We start from the raw sequence: 20221 nt of genomic DNA, 5'->3' as shown, positions 1-20221 counted from the left end.
CCTCAAATAGGCAATACATGAATAATTTTCCATTTATCATATTGATTCCAATCAGTTTAATATTCTGAATCTCATCTGTTTGTATCAGATATCAGAAATTAAAGTGATAGAAATTAAAATGATAATTACTATATTTTTAATCTTTTATTCATATTTGCGACTTTATATATATTTCTGACAGAAATTAGATTACGAGAAAGTACAGCGCACGTAGCGGTAAGTGAAGGAACTATCGAATCATGCAAACCCTGTTCCGTTTCTGCCGTCAATCTGCTATCAAAGATTGTGTGCGCAGATCCTGCTCGATTTTTGTTATCAATTTGCTATCACATTGCGCCTCACAGATCCTGCTCGGTTTCTGCCATCAATGTGCCGTCAGTTACATCAGCAGGCTCTACCCGATTTCTGCCGACAATTTGATATCAAATTTCATTGCGCAGATCCTGCTCGGTTTTTGTTACCAATCTGCTGTCAAAATTGCGCCGCACAGATCCTGCTCGGTTTCTGCCATCAATGTGCCGTCAATTATATCAACAAGTTCTGCTCGGTTTCTATTGACGATCTGTTGTCCAGTTATGTGAACAGATTTTGTTGTATGTCTGCTGACATGCTGGCAACATGATCGAATATATCAATTCCTTTATGCAAACTGTAGTCTTCTTGCCTTTAAAATTTGTAATGGGTGTTTGACGAAAATCTGTTCTAACAGATTTGGCTATCTGGGGTATCATTGCAAGGTAATATACAATCTGATATGTAATCGTTAGAAACACTAATTTCTGAATTTTGTGTATTTATATTTGTTACTGGCAATTCCTCAGTATTTATTGAAACTTCTTCAAAATGTTTATAAACCTTTTGATGTTTATGCAATGTTTTATAGTTTGAATAGGAACGCCCACAAGCTTTATAAGGACAAGTATAAATTATAGAAGTAAGACGTGTTTGATACGCAAATATAAGATGCTGTTTTATTTTTCTCTTAGATATGGTTTGAAGACAAATATTGCATTTAAGCATTTTCACGGATATATATATATATATATATATATATATATATATACATATGTATGTATTTATATTTATATAATATACGTTTACTACGTGTTGAAATGAATTAATTTTAGCGTAATTATTATTTAAGAAAAACGTAAAATTATTTCTATAATCTATTATGTAATTCTATAATATATTTATTTTGAAGTAGACATTAATTCATTTATATCATGCCAAATCGTAATATCCAAAGACACAAAGTTTCGATAATACTTTTCATTGGTAATGCTGTATACATACTGTTGTAAAAAGTACCATACCTTTTCACAATCTACTGGATATTTTGCATCTAGTGCAAAGAAGATTTGAAAACAGAGATCTATTGCATTTGGCAGACTTGTCGATGTGTACTTTACGTCATTTACAATAACATAAAAAGATGTGAGGTTTATATGTGAACCCACTGCAATCACTGTTGGCTGAAGTGTTAAACCTACACCTCTAAGTTTGTCTTTTCGCTGTTGTAATGTAGGTTCTAATTGTGCTATATTCTACAGAAAATAAAATAATATAATGTAATAGTTATGTTTGAAATACGAAATAAGTCCCGAATGTAGAATACGGTATTTTTTTCAAACATGTTAGAAATTACTTACAGGAATTCTACAGATAAAGCTTTTAGCAACTTCGATTTGAGAAGGTTTCCATTTCTTTTTGTTACCTGTCTTCACATGACAGGTATTAATTATATAAGGTAAAATGAAAAGACTTAATACTTCTACTGGTACATCTAAAATTAATATAGATGTGTGTAAATATTATATATAATATCTTAATATATATTTAATATCTTAATATTTAAATATCATAATATTTATATGTATTTATGCGTAATGTACCATGTTTCAATTCACACAATGATGGACATGCTTGTTTATTTTCAGCTATCTGTATGACATATGGGCAAATTTCGGGCCACTTTTTTTGAAAAATAAAAGTATCAATTTCTGTTGCAATGCCATAATCAATACGTATCTGTAATAATTAACATTAGGAGAATTTATATTATACTGTGTACGCGCGTGTACGCCGTACATACACACATACACACAAATTTTATATAAAATTATCAGTGAGGTAGCAATTGAACATTTTAAAATAGGATAGTCATCATAATATTGAGTTATATTTGTCCTATAGTTGTCCGTTAGCAAGACGTTTTTGTTTCGTATTACTTGGAACATAATATGTTGATATTGTTTCATATTGAAAAAGACTGACTATCTCTTCAGCCCATTTTTGAAAATCTGCTGAACTTATTCTGTAACATTAGAATAGAATATTAGAATGGAATTAACAAGTGACAAAAAACATATACATATATAATTTTATGACATGGTATATACATACTTCATAGATCTGCAAAGAAGTTTGTCTATAATAAGATGACTTATTTTATTACGGTCTGATGCAGTCAATCGTGTTTGTGTCAATATTTCTCGACCACAACTGGATTCGGAAAGCAATACTTTTAGAGCCTGAATAAAAAATATTAGAATAATACAAAGTATTAAAATTACATAATACTTTCCAACTTCTATTTTTATTTATTTATTTTGGAAAAGTTAAACTCAATAAAGTTATAAGATTATAATTGCAAAGTTCATAAAAATGCATACTTGTCCACGATTGTCAAACGATTCCTTGGAAGAACAGCTAGCTATACTGACAGTTTCTTCGATTTCACTTGTACCTAAATCCGTTGAAGTTTCCTACACCGATAATATTTATAAATTAATTTATAAAGAATTTATTAATAATAAAAAATTTATAAGAATGATTATAAAAAACGACAAAATATAATTTGACATCAATTTATATCTGAATTTTATAAAAATTATTAATTCTAATAGAAGTAGGATATCTTAGAAAGTATAAATTATCTTACCGATACTGAATCTTCCTTTTCAAATTTCAATAATTTTTTACGATTTTCAAGAAAACAAAAACGCTTTCCAATTGTAGGGATTAATTCTTTTACCATATATTCAGGCATATGTAGAAATGCCTGTTCATCTATATTCTCACCTAAACAAATAAAAAATGCAACATCATAATTATGTTTTAGCAATTGTAATAAAAGGTTAATAAAAATAATTAAAACCTTTAAATTTTTGTATATATTCTGAAAGACCCCATTTTTCCAATTTTTCTTCGTAAGAATGTAACATTATGCTATAGAAAAAATTGAAGTGAAACCTATAATATTAAATACAGAACAATTACGAGAAAGAAAAGCAAATTATATTTATTAATATTTATTAAAATATAGAAGTTGTTTTTAATAAAAAATACTTTATAATGTATATTTGCAAAACTGTTCACTTTTTTTCAAAGACTTCAATATGTATTTAATATAATATGCATTAAATATGTATTTCATAAAAATATAATTTATATATAAAAGTGTCAGAGAAAAAAATACATTGTGCATGTATATATATATATATGTATATATATATATTTATAATATATATATATATATATATATATATATATATACAGGGTGGACCATTTTAACCTTTAATGGAAAATAACTCGAAAACCAAGCCCGGGAGAGAAAAATGTTTCAGACAAAAGTTGTTTGGTTTCGAGGGGGCCATAAGATGGTATCATTGGTTTGACCTTGAAGAGTTATTTGAAGGTCACATGAAGGTCACCTTCAATTTCTTAAATGGAACCTACTATTTGTCATTGCATATTCTTGTAGCTTATCTCGAGAGCTTTCCAAAACACTATAATTAAGTACCTTTTCGTTAAGTACTTTTTGAGTTATGAGACTTGAAATAATTTCTTAATTTTACATAAACCGTAAAATATCTTGTAAAATATTCATTTCTCGATTATCTTACCTTAATACTTTTATGTACAAAATAATGAGAGGAATCAATTGGTGTAAAGAAAACACATAGTTGTTTTTAAGAAAAAATATGGAATTGTTAATTGCAAATTACATATTTTTTCTTCAAAACAACTATGTGTTTTCTTTACACCAGTTGATTCCTCTCATTATTTTGTACGTAAAAGTATTAAGGTAAGATAATCGAAAAATGAATATTTTACAAGATATTTTACGGTTTATGTAAAATTAAGAAATTATTTCAAGTCTCATAACTCAAAAAGTACTTAACGAAAAGGTACTTAATTATAGTGTTTTGGAAAGCTCTCGAGATAAGCTACAAGAATATGCAATGACAAATAGTAGGTTCTATTTAAGAAATTGAAGGTGACCTTCATGTGACCTTCAAATAACTCTTCAAGGTCAAACCAATGATACCATCTTATGGCCCCCTCGAAACCAAACAACTTTTGTCTGAAACATTTTTCTCTCCCGGGCTTGGTTTTCGAGTTATTTTCCATTAAAGGTTAAAATGGTCCACCCTGTATATATATATATGTATATATATATATGTATATATATATATATATATATATGTATAAATACAATGTATTTTGTCGACATTCACACACTGTTTTTATGCCGGTAGCTGCCGATCGTGATCGAACATGTTCGATTACGATCAGCAGCTACCGGCATAAAAACAGTGTGTGAGTGTCGACAAAATACATTGTTTATAAACGACAGCGAACGCATTCCTCGCGAATTTACCGCGCACGTGGTCGATATACCGGTTACTACGCGTTTCGCGACACCCCGAATCCCAGAGAGACGAACGGTCCCCTGTCGATTTGTGCCGCCGTTACGTTCGTCCTCGAAGCCTCGATCGCTTGTCTCCAGTCGCCCGAAATATTAGAGCACACCCTCGCGAAAACGAAACACGAAAATGGCGACAGCGACAGAACGGCCGGGTATGGATGAAATCGCGTATGCGGCTCAAAATTTAAAAATGGGTAAAACCTCACCAACACACTTGCTCCTGGCCAGAAAATAATCCTCGGCTTCGTCCTCTTCGCGAAGAACGCGTTCTTCTGCAGCAACAATTTCACAAACCACAGAACTACACCGCACGAGTACCCGTATCAGAGTATCTCGCGATCCAGGGTCAATAACGGCGTCAATCCTGCGCGCAAGGGGTGCGCGGATACGCGGCCAATCGCGCCGCTACACGATAGATTTCGCGGTGCCCCGCGACAACACCGTATCGGGAGTCGAAACGGCCCCGAGAATTTAAATCTTCCAAATTCGTGGCGATTTTTTATCGACGGTCTTCTTCCACCGATCTTTTGCCTCCGTCTCCGAAGGGTAGCGTCGACACGGGGCCTGTAATCCCGGGCCCATAATATAGACAGCCGTTTTTAGGGATGTTCTTTCTCCCTTTGCCGGGACGAACGCCACCCGTGATCCTGCGAAATTCACTATCAGTACTGAAAACCTATAATACATATTATGTATATTACAGATTTTTAGTATTGGCAGTGAATATCGGGACATACTTGTCGCTACGGCAAATATTTCTGCGATTTGTATATAAGAGTTATAGCCGGTGTTTGCATTTATCATTCTATCTTTCTATTTTACTGCTTAATATTTACATCACGATATAAAATGTACGAAATAATTGATACATAACAAAATCCCAATATTAACAAGAGATATTAATTACAATAAGTCATGATGAATTAGACACATGCTTACAACGTACATACAAAAGTTTTTGTTTATACCACATATGTAAAATTAATTTAAATTTTACAAATGTTGTTAAATGTACTATTCATCAGATTCCACGTACTATTTAGATATAGCTGTTATTATAATTTTTTTCATTTATTACTACTATATTAATATCTAAACGAAAGATAATAATATAGTAATATTTACCATCATTAATGTTACAATGACTATATGAATAGTAAAATTATATGTATCATTCCTTTCTTTCATTTTTTACTTATATGATATTTGAAATTATTATAAATTATAGTAAAAAGTTTCATTGTTTCTCGGTACCATGCGTATATAATTTATATTACCAGTATTATAGTAAAATTTACTATAAAAATGAGTATTCTAACTATAATTTTTTTACCATGCAATTATAGTCAATTTTATCATCGATTTTTTTATCAGTGTATAGATGTATAAAACACGCAATATCACCTGTGCTCTTCTTAGTCTTAAATAAGTCTTCCTTATTATTATTGATTTATTATTTGGACCAATTATACGTAGATTTATATATTTTTAATTTTTTGATCCTTGGTCATAATTATTAGTTTTTATATTGAATAGATAAAGTTTTCATGTGATTTTCGCACGATTGGAGATCAGTAACTCAAAACATGTGAGACACGAATGTCACAGTCAACACGAAAGGTTTGATATTGCGCGTCAATAAATCGATTTCATTGTACAAACGAATTAGAGAAAAACAATTTTCAACGGAAAAATATTTAATCATTCGTCTTACTATATGTTCGAAGTTTTTAACATAATAATTGGAGTAAACTGAAAACAACTGTTTAAAAATTAAAAATTGATTTTTCACAATTAAAAGTTGATTATTCATGAGATTCAGTAATATCCATAAATGATTGTGTATATAGAAATGTGTAAAAAAAACAAAGTCAATTAGTAAAAAAGAATATACGCATAAATTGGTATTCTAATGTAAAAATATAATAAATATTTTTACATAATTTATTACATGTCTATCTTTATAGGTGACTCTTTTATGTAACGTTTTTGTCTCTTTTATGTCTATCTCTTTACAGGTGACCCTTTTATGTAATACGTTTTATCATTCTCCCATAAAAATAATTGTTTTTATTGAAGTCATAATTCAAATATACTCGAACAATAGGTATTTTTTCTTTCGCAACCGATATAAGTTTGATAACGATAAATTCTAACTCTCTGATGTGATAATCAGAGTTGCGTTCATTCACAGCGATGTAATCATCATAACATTTTTATTTAACAATGATTAAGACGTAAAATATTGTAAAGTAATTGTTTATATATTGCGATTATGAAGTCACTATGGCATTGTTTCAATTTCTTATGAGAAATAATTTGCTTTCGTAGTAATTTTTAATTCAAAATAAAAACGTGACTTATTCAAATGAGCGTATTGTCTGTGAATGTAATGAGTAAATTTACATGCAATTGCAATCCTTGCATTCAAATTGCATTGTCACATTCCTCTCTTTTCGCTTTTTTCGTTGCATTCATAAACGTACATAAAACGTCAGTTACATAAAACGAATAAGTAAACATAATGACGCGGAGTGTCGTAGAATAAAAAGAAAAAAATATCGATTGAAGATTATGAAGAGAGAACCATAAAGATAGATATATAAGACGGAGCATATATAAGACGGAGATATAAAGTCCATTCTTTACGTATCGAAAATAGATTTTATGCGTTCGTCAGTTCGTCTAGTTGATATAAAACTTTATCTGCAATCAGCCGAAGCGACACAATCGGTTCTCGTCGGAAGAGATCGAGAAGAAGAAATACAATATAGAGTTTTTAATCGCAGGTGAGATATAGCGCAAAATAAAGCGGAAGGATTGGGTCCTCTCCAATGATCTAACAATAAGTTTGAAACGAAACCCCGGCGAGAAACATGGAAATTTTGGGTGTAAAATTCGCGCCGTTAAACATACCTTTGGAAAGAAGGCTACAGACCTTGGTGGTCGCGATATGGGTTCTTGCCTCCCCCTTCGGCGATTTTTGGGGATACATCGTTACGGCCTATCTTTTATTCTATACGCAAACAATACGTTACTTCATGCTACTGTATTTCCTCTGGATGTATTACGATTGGAACACTTGCGATCGTGGTGGCAGAAGGTAATGCAATTTTATTAATTTCTTTGCCGGTCTTGAGATGATTCTGATATAAAGTGCCGATGTAAAAACTGTTGTAGAATAAAAATTCTTTTCTATCGTTTTTTGACTCGAGATAATTAATCGATGCTCAACGATTATATGTAATAAATCTGTTGTGACACTTGTAGGCCTTAGGCGCAATAAAAAGAAATTTACCTTAAAACGAGAATCGTTAACGTTTAAAGAATAATTATATCTTATATTTCAGTTATTCGTGGATAAATAGAATAAGAAATAACGTATTTTGGCGTTACTTTTGCAATTATTTTCCGCTGAAGTTAGTAAAAACGGTCGATCTGGATTCAACAAAGTCTTACCTTTTCATCTCCGTACCCCATGGGATTTTGTCAATGGGGATAATTGGTTCATTCGCAACGGATGCAATAGGCTGCAAGAAGCTATTTCCTGGACTAGACATACGCATAATTGCTCTTGATCAACACTTCAAAATACCTCTATTCAGAGAATATGCTTATTCCATAGGTAAAAACTCTTGATGTTATTTTTCACGGTTGTACAATCTTTCATTTCGTAAGTCTTTCAACATTCTATTGAATACTTTCAATATCGGTACAGCATATGTAAATTAGAGACCTATAATCAGAGATATGCCAATGGCGAACAGTTTTTGATTGGTCACTGCAAAATCACGTGATTTTTCTGCCATCTTGTACTCCATGACGTCATTAATGATGTTACTGATGACGTTTATTGACGTCATGCTAATTGTTGCTCGTGTTAAATCTGAGTAAGATCTTGTTTTTTCATGTATTATGTAATATTATAAGTTCATAATATAATAATCTCAATTAGCTTAAATAAATTTTTTTTAAATTGAGAAAGATTGTTTTGCTAGGAAGAACTGTTATAACAATTGAAAAAATTATCAAATTATGTTCATATATTATATATATATTATTATATACCTTAATGCATTAATATATTTATATTATATGTTAATGTATATTTTACACATTTTGCATTTATTATAATATAAATGTAATAATGTAAATATTATAAAAGATAATGAGGAGGATAAAATATAATATAACGTCACTATACATTTAAATGATATACTCAACCTAGAAAATAAGAATAATTAAATCAAGTAGCAGCTCCTTCGTATAGCAAACTCAAGTTACAGTCAGCAAACAGTCAGCAAACAGTTTTGTTGCAGTATGATTAGACTCGAAACACAAGCACATGTGATGTCAATGACGTCAATGACGTACAAGATGGCGGATAGAAATCGTGGTAGTGGTCATTGGCGCATCTCTGATTATAGGTCTCTAATGTAAATGTATTTGAGAAAGAAAGATTTTACGTTGAATCAACATGAAAGATGACATATGTTACGATTTTTCTTGTCTGTAAAAAAAATGCTCTTTTAACATCCTTTTTTAGACGGAATTAATAGAAGAAAAAAATTTTACAAGAGAAATGACTTAACATATCGTTAATAAAAATAATCTTGTATTGCGAAGAAAAAATTATGAGAATCATTTCGAAAAAGAAGAAAAAAAAACGAAACCATTTTAGTTAATTATTAATTGATAAGACACATTCAATATACATAATTAAGACACAATGGTTCTCAAACAGGTTGTTGCGCTGCTAATGCGAAAAGTATCGAGTATTTATTATCAACACCGGCAAAGAGCCCTCATACCGGAAGAGCTACGATACTTATCGTCGGCGGTACTTTTGAAACTATGGAATCGTTGCCAGGTACTTACCGTACCATCGTGAAAAAGAGAAAGGGCTTCATAAAACTTGCTTTAAAACATGGGTAAGCGGCTAATTATTTTTTTCTACATTTTTAGATATATTTTCACATTAATCATATTTATTTGTATTAAATTGTATAGAATCATCGACATATAGTACTTGATGAAGTATGCGGCGAAATTTCTTTGTTCTTTCATGTTGAGAGACGTAGAAAGAGAGAAGTAGATGTGGGGAACGGATCTCTCACTCTAGTCTCTTTTCATTGGTTGAATTTTGTCGAAGGAGAAAGGGAACAGTACCGTATTCTTATAAGTTGGGACCTTTAACTTTATTATTATATATATATGAAGAAACAGCCCACTAAACATGAAATATACAGGGTGAGCCATTTTAATTAACGCACGCAATTATTTCGGAAACAAAGCATTTTAGAGAAAAATGTTTCAGACAAAAGTTTTATGGTTTCGAGGGGGTCATAAGATGGTATCATTGGTTTGACCTTGAAGAGTTATTTGAAGGTCACATGAAGCTCACCTTCAATTTCTTAAATGGAACCTACTATTTGTCATTGCATATTCTTGTAGCTTATCTCGAGAGCTTTCCAAAACACTATAATTAAGTACTTTTTTGTTAAGTACTTTTAGAGTTATGAGGCTTGAAATAATTTCTTAATTTTACATAAACCGTAAAATATCTTGTAAAATATTCATTTTTTGATTATCTTACCTTAATACTTTTATGTACAAAATAATGAGAGAAATCAATTGGTGTAAAGAAAACACATAGTTGTTTTTAAGAAAAAATATGGAATTGTTAATTGCAAATTACATATTTTTTCTTCAAAACAACTATGTGTTTTTTTTACACCAGTTGATTCCTCTCATTATTTTGTACGTAAAAGTATTAAGGTAAGATAATCGAAAAATGAATATTTTACAAGATATTTTACGGTTTATGTAAAATTAAGAAATTATTTCAAGCCTCATAACTCAAAAAGTACTTAACGAAAAGGTACTTAATTATAGTGTTTTGGAAAGCTATCGAGATAAGCTACAAGAATATGCAATGACAAATAGTAGGTTCCATTTAAGAAATTGAAGGTGACCTTCATGTGACCTTCAAATAACTCTTCAAGGTCAAACCAATGATACCATCTTATGGCCCCCTCGAAACCAAACAACTTTTGTCTGAAACATTTTTCTCTAAAATGCTTTGTTTCCGAAATAATTGCGTGCGTTAATTAAAATGGGTCACCCTGTATATGCAATGTTTCAAAATGTTTCATATAGATTTCAAATGAGACGTTTCATGTCTATGTTTATAATATAATTCATAAGTGTCACAACTAAAATGTTTCATAGTCAGAAATATTTCAAATGAAATATCGCAGTTGATATGTATCTGAAATATTCCAAAATTATATTTCATGTATATTTACAAATGATGTAATTCATAAGTGTTACAATTGAAACATTTTATTTTTGCTTATTTCAGAAATATTTCAAATAAGATATTTCAATTGATACGTTTCGGAAATATTCCAAAATTATGTTTCAAGTATATTTACAAATGATGTAATTCATTAGTGTTACAATTGAAACATTTTATTTTTGCTTATTTCAGAAATATTTCAAATAAGATATTTCAATTGATACGTTTCGGAAATATTCCAAAATTATGTTTCATGTATCTTCACAAATGATATAACTTATGAGTGCTACAATTGAAACATTTTATTATTGCTTATCCCGGGAAAGAAAAGTCCATGTCTATTTATATAAAAAAAAAGTAAAATTATATACAGTCTTATATAATTATATATAATACCACATATGATTTTATCAGAGCAGACGTTTTTGTATATGTTTAGATATGATGTCCATCTCCGACCATTTCTGATCATAAAAAATGATATTAGATAACTCACGTCATTTTGTACAATCAGACATAGTCAGATATTGATATCATATCTAAGCATGTATAAAACCAAAGCAAAGGTTAGTTTCATGTATGCTCTGATATAAATCATATATGATATTATATATAATCATTTAATATTATATATGATTTTACCTTTTTTTATATAGACAAATATAATTTTTCCTAAAAATTATATCTTGCATTATATATTTAATTAATTAAAAGTCCTCTTTATAAGTCCTCTTAATAAATATTCTTAATAAATAAGAATATATTCTTAATGAGATAAGATATATAAGATTTTGAAGAGTCTCTTGACTCCATAGTTCCATAAGCCGTTACTACCCCCACGTCGCCTTGTTTCTTTCCACGTCTGTCAATATGATTTTAGTTTCATGTTCCGTCCAGTACTATATGTCCATGGATAGAATAAATCATATATTAAGAAAAATAAGAGAGAAGGAAGGAGAGAGGAAAAGAGTTTGAAGAGTATGAAAACACGATGATGAATACTGATATGATCTGATATGATATAAATACTGTTACTGAACACGACTCAAATCTAATACAATTTCATAATTTAGCACGCCGTTAGTTCCCGTTCTCTCCTTTGGCGAAACGGATTTATACAATCAAGTAATGTATAGTCCAGAAGGATCGACTTTAAGACGTATCCAGAACTACATTCGCAATGTCATAGGATTGCCGCCGGTCATTTTTTCGGGTAGAGGATTCTTTCAATATTCGTTTGGTCTTATTCCATATCGATTACCTGTCACCGTAGTCGGTAAAGTTCTCACTACATTTCATAATTTAATATATACCTTATAATATGTGTATATTAAATTTTCTTAATATTATCTTTTTTTATTCTCTATAAATTGTTATGTTTCCTTTCTTCATTTTAGTTGGCAGTCCTCTCGAGCTGCCGAAAATAGAAAAACCCACAGCTGAGCAAATTGATGAATATCATAAAAAATTTATGGAACATCTAATTAAGTTTTTCGAAACGCAAAAATACAATTATATAAAAAATGCGGAAACAACTACTCTCGAAATTGATTTGTGATACGCGCTCGGATAGGATGATATCATCTAAATTATAAATTTGTCACTTTATTTGCAAGTTTCTCCAACTAATTGTCATTTTCTTAAGAAGTTTAAAATCTTTCGGAAAAACGAAAGTATTAGATATATATTTAATATATAATTTTATATATATTATTATGTTATATATATACGTACATATATATATATATATATATATATATATATTTATATGTACGTATATATATAACATAATAATATATATAAAATTATATATTAAATATATATCTAATACTTTCGTTTATATATATATATATATATATATATATATATATATATATATATATATATATATATATATAAACGATTTGTAGATAGTTATTAATTTTAATATTTATATTTATATTTATATTTTTATAATATTATAATATTAATTTTTTTATAATATTATAATATTATAATATTAATTTTTTTATAATATTATAATATTAATATTAATATTTTTATTATCATTAGATCATAACGTATAAATGGCATTTGACAAGTGATCGCATTCAGATGGTACTTTGCGCTAGAGAAATAGCTAAAACGACAATAAAAATTCCAAAATACCAGAGACTTATTCTTAAAACCTATAATAAAAAAATTGTTTTTTAGAACCATTTTTATTATGTTTTATTATCTTACTCTCCTACTTTGTCCTGCCATTCCTTATAGGCTATGCACTCGCTAAAACTCATACGAGTAAAAAATGCACGCTGGAATATAAAGCGATATCCAGGAATTGGGAATGAACGTGTACAAAATTCTGTCCACGAATTTTCGTAGAAGGAAAGATTTTTTTCGTTACTAAATCTCTCATCTGAAAGACATAAAAACATGCTTAATTTCTTTCAATTCAATAGAGATATTCAATAATGGTAAATATTGTCATGGTAAATAAACCAAATAATTATACATTGCGAGGTCACATATTGCATGGCTGTCGTCGCATCGTAATTCCGAAAATTTCGGCAGAATTTTAGCAAAGTCCGAATTGTAGCATTCCATTAATTCATCGAGCAATAAAACATCTTCAAATACTTGATAAAATAAATAAATATGTATTTTGTAAAAGAATATTCTGTTTACTATATGCTTTGTTCCACACATGTGTATATTAATATAGCATGATTGCGTTACATGTTTTTTTCCACAAGTGCGATAAAAATCAATTGATAAAATTATTTTATAGATTCGATAAAATCACTCACAGCATTCATTCCTTGAATGTAAAAAGGACCATCGCATGTGCTGCATCGCCAATTATAAGAGCAGTTTTCTCAACGTGATAAGGTTTACACTACAAGATGCAACGGATGGATGCCACATGCTTATCCAAATGAATCGGATGGTTATAAAATAAAATGTGCTAATAAAATGGAAATCAATCTTAATCGATATTAACGTTTGCGGTTCTTTTTCGAGGAACTATTGCATTAATCTCTGCTCGCCGATTAGCAAACGATCAAGAAAATGCTCGTCGTAGAATTTCAATAATGCCACGGGTGTTTTCAGTTTTTCCAGCACATGAAATGAGCGAACGAATTGCCGGTGAACGTGCGATCTTTGTTCGGTAACGAACTCATCATGAATTTACCACGCGACCGGTAACAATAAAGATTGTTACCGCTCAACGCGAACTTTTTTAAAAATTAATTCCTTAATTAAAATTTTCAGAAATTAAATCAAGAAATTGTCATCCGTAGGTCAAACAAATGCAATTTATCGGAATTATTGTGATATTTATATACAACACTCGTTATTTTTTCCAGACGTCAAGGAAAGTTCGATGTAACCGTGCTCAATATATGTTTGTATGCAATTAAAGAGCGGTCTTTTAACTATAATTTTTCCTACCTTCGAGTACGCTGTCGACACCAATTATTAAATCAGTTTCTGCATCTTCTATCGTTCCCATTTTCACACTAAAAACAAGAGATATAGTTAAGCGGAAAAAAATGCTTGCTCGTCTAGTCACGATGCTTACTCACTTTAAAAATTTCATTTTTCCCTTTTTCGAATCGGCGTCTACGAGTTTTTTCATTGAAATTGATTTGCATCTTTGGATATTTCTCCGCAATTATCGATAAAATGTAAAAATCGACGGAATGAGATTTAAATGATTCAAATTGAATTAATTTTTGGTTTGACTCGTTATTATGTTCACGCGACTCAAGTCTACGTTATAGAAAAAGGGTGTAACAAAAAAGGTGATATGCGCGAAATTTTTGCGGCTTTACATATACGATGTCATCAGATATCACGCACAAGTAGAAGCTCTTGTAATTTGACTTAAAAAAATAGCTTTTTATATTTCGCATGCAATCATTAGCATTAATTAAAGTAATTTGTGAGATGATTGAGATAATTAAGAGATGTATTTTTAAAAAATAAATTAAGGTAAAAAAACATCGATTAAGAGGAAAAAAAAAATATATTATCCATTATGTGTGCTACAAAGTATTCACAATATATTTTTCTTAGTATTTTTTTCGTTTCTGCAATGGATTTCAATCTTCATTTAAGTTCTCCTCAATCAGTGGCAGACAATCAACCATTGAAAAGTTAAACAGTTAAAAAGAACCTGAATAAAGGTCTAAACTAGAGTTTTCCTGTGGAAGAATTAAAAGGAATATTGTATATAATTTTCTATCTCTGTTTTTACAATAGTTTTATGTACAATTTTTTTCCGCATTTTTAATTTATTTTTAATTTTTTTCCTTACGTAAAATTACCGCTGTATCGTTTATACGTTTATACGTTAAAAATCATTTGATAAACCCACTAGACATGAAACGTACATGTAATGTTTCAAATTGTTTCATATAGATTCCAAGTGATACATTCTATTTGTATGTTTTAGACATATTTCATAAACATTACTATTGAAATATTTCACAATTGCTTATATTATAAATGTTTCTAAAGCAATGTTACAGTTAATACATCTTTTAAACAATTCAAAGTTGCGTTTTATGATTTGTTAATTTCGATACATTTATTTTATATTATTTTATAAATATTTACGAAACATAATTTTGAAATATTTAAAATACATATAATTTGTAATATATTTGAAATGTTCTCAATATAAATAATTATGAAATGTTTCAATTGTAACACTTAAAAACACTAACATTTCGTAAAAATTTTATTTAAAATACGTATAATGGTTATTGCATATATATGTATATTTTCAATTACATATACAACACGTTTATAATAAATTATATTTAGTTACTCCTCATGTTAAAATTCTTATTAATAATACTGTCAAAGCATTTTTCGGAAAACGCGCCTATTATTTTGAACATGCACACATGCGTATATTTCAATATGTATGTGCTCGCACAATGGGTCTTTCTTTCACTCTAACTAATTGCACTAGTGCAACAGTGCAGCTGAAAAGAACAGACCCAACGTACGGAGTGTTCGAGGCAGCGTATCGTTCGCAGTTCGCAGTGTGGTTTCGCGGTGTGCATTTGTAATTTACGTGTGATAAAAAACTATTATTATATCTTTGACATTTTCTTCTTATATGTTCTTTTCTCTGTGTACGCGTCTAAAATTTGTGATATATAGTGCAAAATAAGTACACGTGAGAGTTCGAGTCAATCATCAAGTTTAGTATGTATTTTATCTGTACATTATATATATAGAAATTACTTAATTATTATAGAAGTATTATATGTAATAAATTTCTTATATGTTATGTATCTTCTAACACTTATTTATACCGTAAATAAGAAATTACAAAAATTGTATCAGTGATCCTAACCCTAAAAATCGATTACATCTCAATTTATAACCTTTTTTTGTTTACAATATATGTGTTAGAATGCATATACGAAATAGAGATTACTTTTATTGTGCAATATTTATTTATATTCTATTTTTATTCTAGATACCACAATGGAAGAAAAAAGAAATATCAAAGGTTACAAATAGACATTTCCGTAGGATTGTTCATAATGAACATGCTAAGACCAGAGAACAACTACTGCATGTTATTAATAATAAAATACAGCACTCTTCTAATAATGAAAAATTTAATGAAAAAAATTATAATGAAAATATTTTAAATACAAACAATAGTAATACCGATGGATATAAAAATATTAACTTAGTTAGCAATTCTTCTGAAATTAAACCAACACATTTTAATGTTGATAAAGATATATTTAAGTCGCAGAATAAAATTGCCTTAGCAGATAAAATTGCTCATTGGATTATTAAAAATAACATCTCGCATAATTCTGCAAATGAATTATTATCAATAATGAAATCAGAAAACTTGCTTGTTCCAAAAAATTGTAGAACATTGCTAAAAACTCCTTCATTATGTAATATTGTAAATATGCCACCTGGTGCATATATACATTTAGGTATTGAAAAAGGCATAATTGAAAAGATGAAAAATACATTTAGAAGCAGAGGACAATGTTATTCCTACAAAAGATGATATTCCTGTAGACAATTGTAGTAAGTTTTAGCTTTCAGCATTTACACACACACATATGCACACACACACACACAAATACACACTATAATTATAGAAATAGAAATAAAAACATAGATACAAATCATATTTATTTTTTACAGCTACTAGAACTCTAAATACTATATTAGGAAATATACTCGAAATAAAATTAATGTGTAGACGAATAGACGAGCGTTTACATATTTTAGAAAATAATGGCAATAATGTAAATATTCACCGTAATATTAACTTGCTTCCATCATTACCAATGGATTGTCTTGAAAATATTAATAATTTTGAAATTATATTAGTATCTGAGGAAGCACAATCACAGCTGGTATGTACAATTTTATCTTTGTTTTTAAATTGATATTTAATGCGTTAGGAATATGATCAATAAATAATAATATTTTAGGTTAATATGTTAACTATGATTGGTGGAACAAATGAGAAAGATGCAATGAAGAGGATATTGCAAAAATTATTCACAAATAATTTGGCTTCAAAGTGTTCTTGGACAGGAGCTAAAAATAATTTTAAATTAAAAGATTTGAAACTAATTATGTGCATGAAGAGTAAGTTGTATACAAAATATTGTTTCCCCATATCTTACACATATTTTATTTTATATTTATTTTATTTTTGTATCTTATAAATATTCATTTCTTCAGATGCCATTAAAAATATCTGTCCTATTATAACAGAAGCACAATTTGAGGAGATTTTGAAAGCATGGTTTAGACAATCAACTCTGCGATTAAATCGTGAAAATGCAAGAAATGAAAATGCAAGGAATGAAACTGCAAGAAACGATACTGCGACAGACGACGTAAACATATAATATTTTCATTTTTATTTTTAAACAAAAAATTTGATTTTTTATTCCACGAGTTTATTTTCTATAGCATTTAATATATGAAATTAATAATTATATAATTAATTTAAATTAAAATAATATATTTATATAATGGCAATAATTATTTTATATAATATTTATATTATTTTAAATACTTATTCTTTTTTAAACGCATTTAAGTGATTAAATTCTTACATTTATTTAATTTCAGTTGCAATTTACGAAAGTTTAGTTAAAAGTTATAAAGTTTTTAAAATATTTTATTATAAAATACTATACATGTATATAATTGTATATACAGATATAAAATAATTATTTTTTATTTTAGTATTAACGATATAAATATTTATATATTACGTAATACTTTAATATTATGCTATGATAATAAGAAAGAAGTTTTTTTTGCTTTATCTATGTTTTGTTTCAAATATAATATTTTTCATAGAGAGTTTACGATCTTCAATTTATATTAATTTATGTTATGTATAAATATTAAATTAAAATAATAATTATTTTAATAAATTGCGAGTTATACTTATGCAATTAAATAAATAAATGTATTATTTCATGAAATGTTGTTATTACGTCCATTTCAATTCCAATTTGCTTATATATAGTCGGTGATTATATATAATATAATTGTTAATAGTAAGAACTTTTAACAACATAACTTTGTTGACTTTAATCTATTTTTACGTATAACATATTAACATAACAATATATATTATACTTAAAAAATAGTTAAAATAGTTAAAATAGTTTAAATCGGTACATTATGTAGTTAAAAGTTTTACTATTGACTATAAATATATTATTGTGTATGTAGCTGTAAATATATTATAGTAATATACCATAGTAACATTTAAATACTATTTCCACAAAATGTTTATGATACAATATCAAGAAATGTTTCTATAATGTTTCTTATGTAAGTATCTGAATGCGGACATTAACCGTTTATGTTACCTCTCTAAAATGTTTCTGTATACATCTCTAAAACAATTCACGTTACAAAGAAACATTATCGAAACGTATTAAATACATTACTTTGTATAGTGGGAAATCGTCCATATTTATATTTCGAATAGTAAAAAAATAGTCATTCAATAAAATCACATTAAGACATCGCCTGTTAATGGAATCTGTCGCTCGTTGATCAAATGGGCGTAAAGACACGTCCGACCTCCTCCCACATACATCCCTATCTTTCTCTGGAGGCCTGCCCCGGCCCTATCTTAGGGTCCATCCGCCACTGCTATTTGGTACAGTGGGGATTTTAGTATATACTAGAGGGATCTTGGGGGATGTGGTCACTCTACGGCGTTGTGCTCGTCGGTGCCGTTTTATATGGAAGGCCAGTCGGAAGCCAGCATGTACGCGAATACCTCCACCGGCACTTATTTGGTCAGCGAGCGACCTTTTCAAGGATCCTCCATGGCAATCGGCATTGCATCCATCGAGCAAGATACCAACATCGCTCTGGAGTCGCATATCACTGTGTTAAAAAGCAGCATTAGGTGTGAGGTCTGGATAGCTCAGTGGTCTAGAGCAGTTGCCCGGAAAGCGAAAGACTCGGGTTCGATTCCCGATCCAGCCACTTGCGCCTCACATATTTTTCTAGTCTGCGAATATTGTTTTCTAGCAATTATTCGTTAGGCTGAAAAATGTGTGAATGCTCTCTCCACAGGATATGCGTCAATGCCGTTGCCACGGATGGATTCTGTCGCTCGTTGATCAAATGGGCGTAAAGACACGTCCGACCTCCTCCCACATACATCTCTATCTTTCTCTGGATAGATGCACTGCAAAAGAAATAATTAACGTGTCGAAACGCATGAATGAAAAGTTATGCAAAGTTACGCACGAGAATGCAAAAGGCATTTTGATAGTTCGAAGTGATAAATTGATGAACGTAAACTCATATTTCCCTTGACACTATCGTAAAAAATTCTTTGTAAGAATTCTTTGAATTTCTTGTAGATTGTCATTTTTATTAATTATATTGATAAAAAGATGTCATATATGTGTCAACTTGCATATCGATGTATTATCTTAATAAATTAGTACTAAAGTGAATGACGAGGGAATATTAATTTCCGACAGTAAATTGTGATAAAATTAATAATTAAATCCTGAAGCTTTAATATAATTTTTAGTATTATTTATCTGATCGATATTCATAGACTACCTAATGACCTCTTTTAGCGAAAAAATACGTGGCTAATGCTCTGTTACGTCCAGATCCTTGAATGATAAGACCGTTTGGAAGAGCGTAACCTACTTACCCTGTGA

At 29.3% G+C, this 20221-nt stretch overlaps 3 protein-coding genes and 1 pseudogene across 5 annotated transcripts; 2 read left to right on the top strand and 2 right to left on the bottom strand.

The window, feature by feature from the left end:
* Window positions 1–2184: 2184 nt before the first annotated feature.
* LOC145964239 (uncharacterized) lies at window positions 2185–3068 on the bottom strand. The gene is made up of 4 exons (XM_083086757.1): window positions 2945–3068; window positions 2676–2768; window positions 2407–2534; window positions 2185–2317 (listed from the first exon to the last, which is right to left on the bottom strand). Exons 1-4 carry the CDS (start codon window positions 3050–3052, stop codon window positions 2191–2193), a joined length of 456 nt encoding a protein of 151 aa, XP_082942883.1. The 5' UTR covers window positions 3053–3068; the 3' UTR covers window positions 2185–2190.
* A 3166-nt stretch (window positions 3069–6234) lies between these two features.
* LOC145964599 (2-acylglycerol O-acyltransferase 1-like) lies at window positions 6235–12650 on the top strand. Of its 2 annotated transcripts, XM_083087556.1 has the most exons (6): window positions 6235–6334; window positions 7504–7817; window positions 8065–8339; window positions 9459–9645; window positions 12089–12291; window positions 12413–12650. In XM_083087556.1, the coding sequence occupies exons 2-6, from the start codon at window positions 7591–7593 to the stop codon at window positions 12571–12573; spliced, it is 1053 nt and encodes a 350-aa protein (XP_082943682.1). In that variant the 5' UTR covers window positions 6235–6334; window positions 7504–7590; the 3' UTR covers window positions 12574–12650. The 2 variants fall into 2 exon arrangements, with proteins under 2 accessions (XP_082943682.1, XP_082943681.1); XM_083087555.1 differs by lacking the exon at window positions 6235–6334 and having other exon boundaries at window positions 7353–7817.
* Window positions 12651–13105: 455 nt separating this feature from the next.
* Window positions 13106–14847, bottom strand: LOC145963987 (kynurenine 3-monooxygenase-like; annotated as a pseudogene).
* A 1139-nt stretch (window positions 14848–15986) lies between these two features.
* Window positions 15987–18502, top strand: LOC145964598 (uncharacterized). Of its 2 annotated transcripts, none has more exons than XM_083087554.1 (5): window positions 15987–16220; window positions 16498–17075; window positions 17196–17410; window positions 17489–17648; window positions 17778–18502. In XM_083087554.1, exons 3-5 carry the CDS (start codon window positions 17246–17248, stop codon window positions 17912–17914), a joined length of 462 nt encoding a protein of 153 aa, XP_082943680.1. In that variant the 5' UTR covers window positions 15987–16220; window positions 16498–17075; window positions 17196–17245; the 3' UTR covers window positions 17915–18502. The 2 variants fall into 2 exon arrangements, with proteins under 2 accessions (XP_082943680.1, XP_082943679.1); XM_083087553.1 differs by having other exon boundaries at window positions 15988–16220; window positions 17745–18502.
* Window positions 18503–20221: the final 1719 nt, after the last annotated feature.

The sequence above is a fragment of the Camponotus vicinus genome, unplaced genomic scaffold (genome assembly GCF_025532165.1).
Source record: "Camponotus vicinus isolate PSW18456_S1 unplaced genomic scaffold, iyCamVici1.0 SCAF_13, whole genome shotgun sequence".
In the NCBI taxonomy this organism is placed as follows: Eukaryota; Metazoa; Arthropoda; class Insecta; order Hymenoptera; family Formicidae; genus Camponotus; species Camponotus vicinus.
This window is presented reverse-complemented; position numbering and strand designations above follow the sequence as displayed.